The 12,574-nt window shown below is 33.2% G+C and overlaps 1 protein-coding gene across 1 annotated transcript in view; it reads right to left on the reverse strand.

Moving 5' to 3' along the window:
• Acss3 (acyl-CoA synthetase short chain family member 3) overlaps positions 1 to 12,574 on the reverse strand; it is a 159,110-nt gene that overhangs the window by 41,499 nt on the left and 105,037 nt on the right. Inside the window, exon 9 of the mRNA XM_005337999.5 lies at positions 6,225 to 6,328. Coding sequence (XP_005338056.2) covers positions 6,225 to 6,328 — 104 coding nt within the window. The remainder of the gene's footprint in view (positions 1 to 6,224; positions 6,329 to 12,574) is intronic.

The raw sequence follows: 12,574 nt of genomic DNA on the forward strand, positions 1-12,574 counted from the left end.
GATGTTCTTTCCACATTACAATTCTGTAAAGATGAAAATATCTGAACCAACGAACGCTGCTTGGTTTGGGAATTCACTTTCAGGTGGATTAACAATTTGTAAACAGTTATTCACTTTTAAAAGAGAAAGTCTTACCAAACATGCCTTACAATTCAAAAAAGGTCTTTCCCTCTACTAACCAAATTCATGTAGCTTACCTTTAAGCTCCTGCTTCTCAAATTATTATTAAAAGTCACCTACTTTAAACTAATGAAAACAGCTCTAGATGAGGGGGGAAAAATGCTGTAACCAGGCAACAGTGATGACGTTAAGACGTTTTCTCTCTCTCACCAGATGGGTACTGTCACAGCATCTCTTGTTGCACATTGCCGAGATGACACTGTGTCTGTGTAACTGTTTTCCCCCACCACAGCTTTTCATGCTAAGCTATCTAAAATATATTTTCCATGAATGAAAAAAAAGATTAATTTATTTCTGACTCCTAAGTAACCTAAGTTGTGAAAAACAAAATGCATTAGGCAGTTCCCATTACTGAAAGACTGCATTCTACTATTAGTTAGTAGCATAAGGTTATCTCCTGAACAACTCAGTTTGTGGGACAACAGCATTGCCAGTCAGTCCGACCTACCCTTTAGGTTCCATAGAGTGCATTTCACACTACTTCAATCCATATATAGGCAAGCACTATAAAGAAATTCAGTCACAATAGTCCAAATTCGATAGACTCAGAAACACTAAAACAAAACTCAGAAGCAGAAAACAACAAAAGGGAAAATTTATAAGGCAGCACTTGATTGTTGACAGAAAGAATTTGCTCATAGATCTGTAGCCAGAGGAACATTTACTAGTAGCTAGTGGCACCCAATCCATGGAGAATAAGTTTGTAAATAGAGTCCTCAAGGTAAACCACCAGGAGGACACTTTCTTCACTGCTGTGTCAATCAAATAGAGCCTCATGTGCCTCAATTCTAGGAAAGCATTTTGCTCTAAAATTCATGAGACTTTGCATGGGGTACTAGCTAAGTATGTTTAAATTGGATGAAAGTCACACATCTAGCACATGGTGGTTAAATGAAAAAAAGAAGAAAAAAGAAAAAAAGGGAAGAAATAGAATTGTATAGCTTTCAGTACTGAATTCCAGAGATGAAAAAAATTCCCTATAGTAAACTAAACTTAGAACTATAGACTGACAGATTAAAATTTCTCTCTAATAAGTATACCAATACAGACACCTGAGGTAGAATTATCTGAAAATCCAATGATAACAAATGAAATGAATGGCCCAGCAAAAAAAGTGACTTGGACTTCAGTATCCTATGAATCAAACTCTTGGATTCTGGCTAGCGTTTCACAGTTTGCTTAGGAGGAATGAGACAGTGCAATAGTCATGCCTGTAACATTTCCCTTAAAGGTCTTGGCTTAGGATATTTTCTACCAAACTATAATTAATTATCCTATTTTGTGATTTTCTTTCTTGTAAATAAAATGTATTACTTTCTTAAAAAAAAATAAAACACTCTGGGCTAATGGATCTTCTGCAGGTAAACCTAAGGATAAGGAATGAATTTGGTCAGTCTAATCAACTTCTGTAGTTAAAAGTCTTGTCCCAGTTGCCCGATCTAAAAAAGTACATCTCACCAAATTGTGCAAAATAAAGACTGTTATGTCAAGTAGCCATGAGGCACTTTAATAACATGACATTAATGTATAAGTGCCCTTTGGAATAATGATTTTGATGTAAGAACTGGCATGATTGAAGCTTGCTGGAGCCTTGGGTCCACTTTAATAAAATACAGAATTACCAATTTCCTCCTCAAAGGAGGAGGATTTCATCTGTATATAGACTACAGTTACTTCAGAACTGCAATTGCAATTAAAACTGCAGGAGTTCAATCAAGTTGAGAAAAATAGTCTGATTACTTCAAGATGTAAGAACTCAGCAAAGATGGCTCAAGGCAGAAAAAGTAAAATCAGTAACTTCATCACTAATGTCTCTATTAGATGACTATTGTTTTCTCATTGAAATCCCTCTTTAGGGTTTTTAAAATTCCATGAAGAATTTTACTTCTCTATTATAGGATGAAAATAAAACAAACAATGTCATCTAATGCTGCTGGAGTTGGTAGTCAGTACCTCATTTTAATTATGTCATCACTACCTGGACACAAGACAGTTGAAACACTTTTTATTTGAGTACCATATCTTCTGATGGGAACTACAGAGATAATGTCCAACCGACAGGTGGAAAGAATCATAAATGCTGGTGATCTAAAACCTTCACCAAATTTTCCATTATAGAAGTCATTGTGGAACTTGAGTATCCCAGGTTTGTAGTCATTTGTCTTTATGTAACTTACTGACACCAAGTGATAGGATTAAGTGTTTCCACCTAGCATGCTAGGTGGAAAGCCAAAAATTCAGAGCTCAAGACGTCTTGTTACAATAATTTCTAAACAAATACCATGTCTAATAGCAAATAGGATGAAGAAAGGAAGAAAGTAGAAAGGTAAGGAGAACACCTCAAAAAGGGAGAAGAAGGTCTACTGTATTTTGTTTTAATAGTGAGTCTCTAAAATTTAAGGAATCTTTTCTTTTCCACATTAGGTTATTTACTTATAAGGAGCTGAATTTCATTATAGTCATCTTGATTCACAAAAAATAATACTTGCAAAGAACACCATGGACTTTCCTGACAGTTCTTTCCTTCTAAAATTAGGTTTCCTGGCTGATCTTTATAAAAGCTCCTCTCAGCACTTAAAAAAAAAAAGTATGACAATGCAGAGTTTTGTCTGGGGACTCTGCAAGCAAGGATAATGAAGTCCTGGCTGTTCATTTTTTGTACATGAATTACCATATTTTAATTGAACAATTTTCAATTCTCTTAAATTTCCCTTTTTAAATTATGATTGCAGCACCTCTGTTTCTCTATTTCTATGTAAAAATGATTATGATAATCCAGAAGTTTTACATCAACTTACATATAAATTAACTGGAAAATAAAACATCTGGGTGAATAGAAATTCAACTTTTATACAGATTGATGAATCCAATGAGTACAACCTTCCTCTTCAAACTCAGTAAAACCTGTTTCTTTTACTACATAATTATTTAAATGATTACAATCCAAAGCAAGAGCTTAATGCTTCAGTGGTCTTAAATAGCAATAAGTCTGTATTAAGATACTCCTACGAGAGATGGAGGTTGCTGAACTGTTTTTGGATTTTTTACAGATTAATTTTATTTTGTTTTATTTATTTATTTATTTATTTGGTGCTGGTGGTGCTGGGGATTGAACCCAGGGCCTTGTGCGTGCAAGGCGAGCACTCTACCAACTGAGCTATATCCCCAGTCCTCTTCACAGATTAATTTTCAATTTAGAATCTTAGATATCATTTAAATTAAACATCAAGAACATTAGAATTAATGGATCAAAGGAGGATATTAGTCATTAAAAGTCTATGTTATCAATACAAATTACACCTAGGTAACCAACAGCCTGGTAACATAAATAGATTGACTGCAGAGTTCCTTCTTACAACCTAAGTCAGAGGAGCCAATCAATTTTTATTCATAAATTTTAGTTACTTAACATACCCCTTACTAATTTCAAATCATACATTACAATTTTCAAACAGCTCATTTATACAAATATATTAATGTAATCAAAGAGCAAATTCATGAATTATTCAGACATACATGGAAGACTTATAAAAGTGTGCAAACATAAAAATATCAATTTTTAAGTCAATTGCAATAAAGAGTAGGTCCTGTAGAAGACTGAAAATTGAAATAAAGGAAAGTATTATTTGGTCAAAGCTTAACTTCCCGCTACACACTATCCATCGTCACCAGCAGGCCCCTTGGGGAAATGTGCCACCATCTATTTAATATGTAAAATGCTAGAAAATTCCTCAGTGGGTTAGAAATATATTTTTTTTCTTTCCCTAAGAGTTTCCCTAAGAGTTATTAACTTTTGCCCCCCCAAAAAAATTGTATATTAATTTAATATTACTTTAAGAAAAATATTGCAAATGCTGAACTTCAGTATCACTTTACAGTTACCTCAACCTTGGAAATGATAAATTGAATTTTTCCCATGCAAATAAAGATTCTACCTAGGTTTTCTCTTAGTAGCTAACACCTGCATCACCTAGGTTAAAATTCTTTCGTAAGTACAAAATTATTTATCATCTATCTATATTCTTATCTGTCTGCCTAGCTGTTCAATATATATATATTTCTGTAATTTAATTGAGAAAAAGCTATAAAATCAAATTGGAGGACAAGGTAAAGAATGGAAGGAAGCAGTCCTTCTACAAGTAGAAACCCCTGTTTTCCACAGTAAAGGAGCAGCCTATTCCAACCTGATTACAATAACAGCACACAGCACAATGTGGCTATTAATTCCCTCTGAACAATACATTAAAGAAAAATTGCAAATTCACAAGAAACTCAGTACCCACGAGAGACCTCATGTGCTTATTTCACAGGCTTCAGTGAGTTTCTTTGTTAAGCCTGAATGCACTAACTACATACATCTACACAAACTATTATGTACAAAGATGTCTACAAGAAAAAGCAAATCATAATTTTATTTTTGAATGTGCAGGTTTCCTTCAGCAAGCTTCGACATAGTCACATTTAAAGAGGAAAAACAAAACTCTCATGCACACACTTGAGGGTGAGAAGGTCACTCCATTATGTAAGGTCACTTGTGGGTGAAAAGAAATCCTCCCATTTTGACCAGCTAAGGAAAACTGTCACACATGACATTCTATTCAATTCATGTCTAGGAAATAAGTGTTAAAACTTTACTAAATAATAGGGAATACATCTATACAATATTGCAAAGGTAATAATTCCTCAGTCATTTTTATATACTTCTATGTAGAACATTGATTTTTGTCCCAATGCAGTTCTATTTTCTGAATTTTCTAAATAGTTATAAATCTAAACTTAGATAAGTAATTTTTCCTTTAGTAAATAAAACAAGAGATAATAGAAACCCTCTCTGTGATTTTCATCGATGTAAGGAATTTTTCTATTGCTCTGATCATTCATTTTCTATTTCATATTACAAAAAATATGGAAAACAGGTTTTCCTAAGAGAAATATCCAAAGAGATAACATAAGAAGCACAATTCCTCAGACTCAAGAAGATCAAAAATATAAAACATGATCTTAAACTTTAGTTACCTACTCGATCTTCTAGACAGTAATCATATTTAAAATCAGATCTAATTTTTGCAAAGAAAGATTAATTTTTAATACAAATTTGATTTTCTACCCTCAGATACTCAGAAAATAGAAGTGCTGAAAGTACTAATATAAAAAGTCCTAATTCAGTGAACAAAGTGGAAATCTACTAAAATGTGTGCATATGAAGGCTACAAGGCTCCCATAGATCTTTCAGTGAGTCAAATGGAAAAAAAAATCTCTACACTTAAGTGAGGAGGAAAATAGCCTGCAAAACAACACCTACCTACTCTTAAAAACACACAAAATCCCTCAAAAAAAAAAAGAGATTTTTTTTTCCTGTTTACTTGTTTTACAGTTTACATTCCAACTCTTTAATAAGAATATGTTTTTCCCAAGGGCCACTTAGTATAAGAAAAACAGAGAATAAACAAAATTAATAAACAAATAAATTATATGTATTATGATAATTGTTTTTGAGAAAAATAAATTTTTCTGCCTGAAGGCTAGCAGAAGAAATTAGATTTTATAAGACACAGGAAAGATGGCACAGACTCCTATGGCAGGAACTGCAGGAACTGTGGGAGCAGTGTGCAAGGTGGATAAGACTGCAGGAAGAACAGAGATGAGCGATGAGGATAATTAAAACCAAGGCAGATGATAACACTACTGCCACAGCTCCAAGGCAATGTGAACATTGAAGGTGGGATGAATGCCATAGATACTGCAAAGGGAAATCTGAGATGTGGCAATAGATAGGACACAAGAAGCTAAGAAGAAAAGAAAGGTAAAGAAGTCTTTAGTGCTTTTCTCTATGGACCAAGAAAATGGCGGCCCTAGTGTCACTTATGCATTGTATTGTTACATATTAACAATATGACAGTCAAAGAATTGCTTATTCCTACTGAAACAAGAACTACCTGAATCCTGATTTGGTGCCTGATAATCATAGCTTAAGTTCTTCTCCAGTCTTTGAGAAATTTTGAACATTTCAGCAGTATCTACATACACATTTGGAAAATGCTCACCAGTTTGCCACCAATGGTCTAGGACAGGCACTCTGAAGACCCTTTTGGACCATTCCAGAGTCTCCACATCACATCGTTCTCCAGCCACAAATAATGTTTTGAATCTGAATATTAGAGAAACAGCAAATTCAAATTATTCCTTGAAAATAAATCTAAATTATTTCACCTACATTTTAACAATATTGCCAAATTTAATTGAGTGAACTATGTCAGAGGAAAATAGCCAAGAGATATTTACTTGTTTTGACCCAAATGCAACCAAACACAAATCCCAGGGTGCTTAAAAAGCAGAATTCACAGCTACAGCTTCTCAAGTTTGAGAAGAGCAATTCAGTTGATGTTAGTAACCTATCTGTAGTATTTTTCTAATGATCAAACATGAAAACCTTTTTCTCCTTGACACTACCCCTGCTAATTTTATCATCAATGTTGATTGCTATATTCTCCTAAAGGATAAGAACAAAAATATACTCACAAGTATTAGCAGAGGCAACAGATATGCTCAAAAATATAAAGCAGTTATTCCTTCTTATGAGTTCTTCTTGTAAAGGTAATTTTAATCTCAAGAACATGTTAACCTTATTTCAAAATCATTCAAAAAACAGCTGATGTAAATTTTATTGTTACCTTCCAGGTCAAAGAGACTCGCATCAAAAAAAAAATACAGGGATACAAAGAGATAAAAGAAGATTTAGAAGTTTTGATATAGAGAACCATGTCACAGACCAGAAAGAATTAAATAGCAAATAGAATTGAGTTGACTCTACTCCTAGTTCATTGACATAATGGCTATTTCTCCCTCTTCATTATCACCAAAATAAAAAAAGTTATATTCAACAAACAGAAACCCACATGTTCATCTTAATGTAACCTGCCACCAAAGAGATCCTATTAGTCACTTAATTCTTATAAATTTCATGAAGAGTCATGAAGATTCAAATATTCCTACCTCTGCACCAAAATATTCTATCTGCAATAAACATATATTTCATTCAACATTTTTTCATTTTTTGTCTATATGCCACACTGAACTATGAGTTCCTTAGGAGCATTCATCTTTATGAACCCAGTAACGACCATGGTGTGTGGAATTTTTATTTAAGTTTCCAGAGGCTCAGAATGATAAGTACAGAGATGGAGGTGGGGGTTGGCAAAATATTTGCCAGTTGATCTTATTCTTTTAATGAAAAGAGAAACCATGTTGGTTTCTAAGTGTATAAACAATTGAGTATGGTACTGTGATGGGAGGAGAGAAAAGTTCTGGAATGGCTATTTTAGGAAATTTCAAGTTCATCACATAAAAGTGAAAGGGGTAAATAAAAGTTGGCTTCCATGGACTCAACTGGCAGCCTAAGACAGCACAGGTTGGGTGTGATACAGAAGAGAAGGGCTGGCAGCTCAGTACTGGGGAGGATGCCTGAAAAATCTAGACAAGCAAGTGGAGTGGGCAGTAACACAGTAACAACCAGAATGGAAAAGAAACATCAGAATAAAAAATGGGGTGAAAGACCAGAAGTCATAAACATAAATTAAAAGTTTGGTGAAAATGAGGGTAGAAACAGTAAAACAGTATAGTTCTTATACAGGGCAATTTTAAACTTAGAGACTCTAAAAATGTGTTTATTCTGAGAGATGATATTGTTTAGTGACCAAGAGGCTATAGCATGGAAAAATACTGGGAGAAGTAAAATCATGTTAATAAAATGACCATTGTCAAGATAGCACAAATCACTCAAGGACTGTAGTATGGACAGTAGAAAGGAAGCCCATGACTTGTAAACTAAAGTCTCTTGAAGACCTCTGAAGAAGGGGAAACAGTTTTACAAATAACTAGCACAAACTTCAATAAAAGATGGGCTAATATATTAGGTTGCCAGCTTTACCTTAACATCACCTCTAAATTTTATCAATAGTCTTAGCTCCAAAGATGCAGTTTGGCCTCAGTAGGAGAAAAGGTGAAAGTTTAAAGAGAAAATCCTAGTTGCAGACAAGTTATTGAAAACATGTTAATTAATTTCTAAGTATAAATGAATCACTGGTAAATGACATCTGCACTTGAAATGCTACCAGGAGAAATTATTCTTGGTAATTTTCATTGGCAGATGAGTCTATCTGTACATAAAAGTGTCAAAAGAGGTTTTAGTTAAATTGTGCAAAACAATGTACTGTTACTGCTCTCTGTATTTTCTGAGGATAAAGGATCAATGTCTCTGAATATATTGATACCCAGGGGACAAAATTATTTAATCATGGTATCTTATTTTGGAGGGGATGATGGATGATGCAGTTGGAATCATGAGACTTAGATTGGTATGGTCTAATTAAATACAAAGAGAGCTACAAATGCAATAAGTGTCATAGCTTAAAATTTTCAAGTAGTTACATTCAGAGATGTGAGAAGAATAAAGTTAAATTAATTTTTAATGGTATTGCAGATTGAATTCAGGGGTACTCTACCACTGAGCTCCATTCTCAGCCCCTTTTATTTATTTATTTTTTTAATTTTAAGACACGATCTTACTAAGTCAGTTGGGCTGGCCTTGAACTTGTGATCCTCCTGCCTCGTCGCATAAATTGCTGGGATTACAGGTGTGCACCTATGGCACCCACTTCGAATGACAACTTTCTAAATATTTTATTAAACCAAATTTATCTAAAATGTTACTATTTCAACATGTAATAAATATAAAAATTACTAGTGAAACGTCTTCCTGTCTGTCTTGCGTGCCAAGTCTCAATTTAGACTTAACACATTTAAAGAGCTCAGAAGCCAGGAAGGGTTTAGTGGCTACCATATGGGACAGTGTAGAGTAAGATCATGACTTTCTGAAAGAAAAAAAAAACAGAATTCTTACATCTAGACCAGATTGAGACAATTTTTAATTTAATACTCTATACACAATTCTTCATCAAGTCATTATGTCAGTAATTTCTTTTGACTTAGATGTATGTACATGTACAGGTGTGGGTATGCAGTTTCTATTAAATATGGCTAAGACAACATTACTTAATGTGTCTCTAAGTTGACTATCATCAAATAGTTTTGGAAAATTTGGGGTTTAGTCTGGTTTAATAATTTAGCATATTCATATGACTATAAAGGGACATTACACTGTCAAAAGTTTTTGACTGGCTACCCCATGTCGTATTTCCCAATTGTATGCCCCAAATTATTTAAAAGCCATTTTTTTTGACAGGATAAATACCAAAGGTGATGTTTAAATGTCTTTGTAAAGACAGAGAAGTATAACTTCAAATTCTGTATTAGAAAAGAACCCAGAATTAGTGTTGTTAAAAAAAATCATTCAAATGATTATGGTGAGTGCCCTTTGCAGCATGCAAGTCTACTAGAATAACACTGAAATCTTGAGAATAGGAAGGGAGATGGTGTAAAAATGAGAATGGGAAAGCAAGAAGAAAGACTAAAAAAAGGTAGAAACTAGAAAAAGATAAGTCATAAATTTTGACAAACACCATATATATTCGGAATTCAAGATAAAAGTTAAGTAATCAAATGCATAGATTTGTAAGTTGTGATTGAAATTTAGATTGTACAATACAACTTTATCTGACAGAAAACGATGTAGTAGAAATGTATTTCTATATTAGGTTTTAAAAGTACATTAAAATACTGGAACAACACATTCCAAGCTCTGAAAGAAAATGGATGACAACCAAGAATCTTATACCCAGCAAAATTAAGCTTCAGATTTGATAACAAAATAAAAACCTTTCATGATAAACAAAAGTTAAAAGAATTTACAGCGAGAAAGCTTCAACTACATAGCATCCCCAGCAAAATATTCCAGGAGGAGGAAATGAAAAACAACAATGAAAATCAGCAAAGGGATGAACTACACTAAAGGAAAGGCCAATCAAAGAAGAAAACAAGCCAAGTTAAAAACCAAAAATAAACCAAAATGTCCGGGAATACAAATCATATTTCAATAATAACTCTGGATGTGAATGACCTAAACTCATTAATTAAAAGACACAGACTGACAGATTGGATTTTTTTTTTTTTTTAAAAAAGACCTAACAATATGTTGCCTTCAAGAGACTCATCTCACAGGAAAAGACATCCACAGATGAAGGTGAAAGGGTGGGAAAACACGTACCACTTACATTGACCATGTAAACAAGAGGGGTTTCCATCCTCATATCAGATAAGGTAGACTTCAAAACCAAAGCTAGTGAAAAGGGATAAAGAAGGACATTTCATACTGCTTAAGGGATTCATACATCATCAAACAAACTCTACTCAAAATCAAGAACCAAATAGATCACAGGACAATAATCTGGATGACTTTAATGCACCTCTCTTACCACTGGATATATTTTTCAAACAAAAATTAAACAAAGAAACTATAGAACTCAATAAGACAATTAATAATGTGGATTTAACAGATGTATATAGAATATTCCACCCATCAGTGAGTGAATACATTTTCTTTAGTGGAGAATAAATAGAGAGAGAGAGAGGATATATATATATATATATATATATATATATATATATATATATATATAGAGAGAGAGAGAGAGAGAGAGAGAGAGATGCTACCTTGCATTTTATCACACTGTAATAGAATGAAATTAGAAATCATTGATAAAATTAAAAAGAGAAGCTACTGCAATACCTGGAGACTAAACCATATGCTATTGAATGAAACATGGACAACAGAAGACTTCAGGGAAGAGATAAGAAAAACTCCTAGAGGTAAATGAGAACTCTGAAACAACTTATTAAAATCTCTGGGAAACAATGAAAGCAATACTAAGAGGAAAGTTCATTGCATTAAGCTTACTCATTAAAAGAAGAAAAAGTCAACAAATAAATGATCTGACATTACATATCAAAGCCCTAGATAAAGAAGAACAAACCAACACCCAAAACAGTAGAATATAGGAGATAATTAAAAGGAGGGTGGATATCAATGTATTTTACACAAAAGAAATAATTTTTAAAATTAACAAAACAAAAAGCTGGTTCTTTGAAAAATAAAATAAATAAAATTGACAAACCCTTAGCCACCCTAACAAAAAAGAAGGAGGGAGAAAACTCAAATTACTAGAATTTGTGATGAAAAGGGAAATATCATGTCAGACACCATTGAAATACAGAAGACAATTAGAAACTATTTTGAAAATTTATACTCCAGTAAAATATAAAACCTTGAAGACATTTCTAGAGGCATATGATCAACCCAAACTGAGTCAAGAAGACATACACAATTTAAACAGATCAATTTCAAGCAAGGAAATAGGAGCTGCCATCAAAAACTTATCAACCAAGAAAAGCCTAGGACCAGGTGGATTCACAGCTGATTTCTACAAGACCTAAAAAGAAGAATTAATAGCAATAATCCTCAAATTATTCCTTGAAATAGAAAATGAAGGAACCCTTCCAAACTCATTCTACAAAGCTAGTATCATCCTGATACCAAAACCAGACAGAGACACATCAGGGAAAGAAAATTTCAGACCAATATCCCTGATACAAAAATTCTAAATAAAATTCTGGCAAATGGTGTAAAAAACATTTTTTAAAAAATAGTGTACATGATCAAGTGGGGTTCATCCCAGGGATGCAAGGTTGGTTCAAATTATGGAAATCAATAAATGTAATCCATCACATAAATAGATTTAAGATAAGAATCTTATAATTATATCAATTGATGCAGAGAAAGCATTTGACAAAATACAAAACACTTTCATGTTCAAAACACTAGAGAAACTAGAAATAGTAGGAATATACCTCAACACTATAAAAGCTATCTATGCTAAATCCAAGGCCATTCTAACTGGAGAAAAATTAGAAGCATTCCCTCTAAAAACTGGAACAAGACAGGGATGCACTCTTTCACCACTTCTATTCAACATAGTCCTTGAAACTCTAGCCACAGCAATTAGATGAAAGAAATTAAAGGAATACAAAGAGAAAAAGAAGAATTCAAATTATAATTGTTTGCCAACAACATGATTCTATACTTAGAGGATCCAAAAAACTCCACAAGAAAACTTCTAGAATTAATAAATGAATTCAGCAAAGTAGCAGGATAGAAAATCAATACCCATAAATCAAATGTGTTTCTATACATCAGTGATGAATCCTCTGAAAGAGAAATTAGGAAAACTTCCCCATTCACAAAAGTCTCAAAAAAAAAAAAAAACTGGGAATCAATTTAACAAAAGAGGTGAAAGATCTCTACAATGAAAACTACAGAACACTAAAGAAATAAATTGAATAAGACCTTAGAAGATGGAAAGGTCTCCCATGCTCTTGAATAGGCAATATTAATATTGTCAAAATGGCCATACTACCCAAAGTATTATACAGGTTCAATGCA

The sequence above is a fragment of the Ictidomys tridecemlineatus genome, chromosome 6 (assembly GCF_052094955.1).
Source record: "Ictidomys tridecemlineatus isolate mIctTri1 chromosome 6, mIctTri1.hap1, whole genome shotgun sequence".
Classification (NCBI taxonomy): domain Eukaryota; kingdom Metazoa; phylum Chordata; class Mammalia; order Rodentia; family Sciuridae; genus Ictidomys; species Ictidomys tridecemlineatus.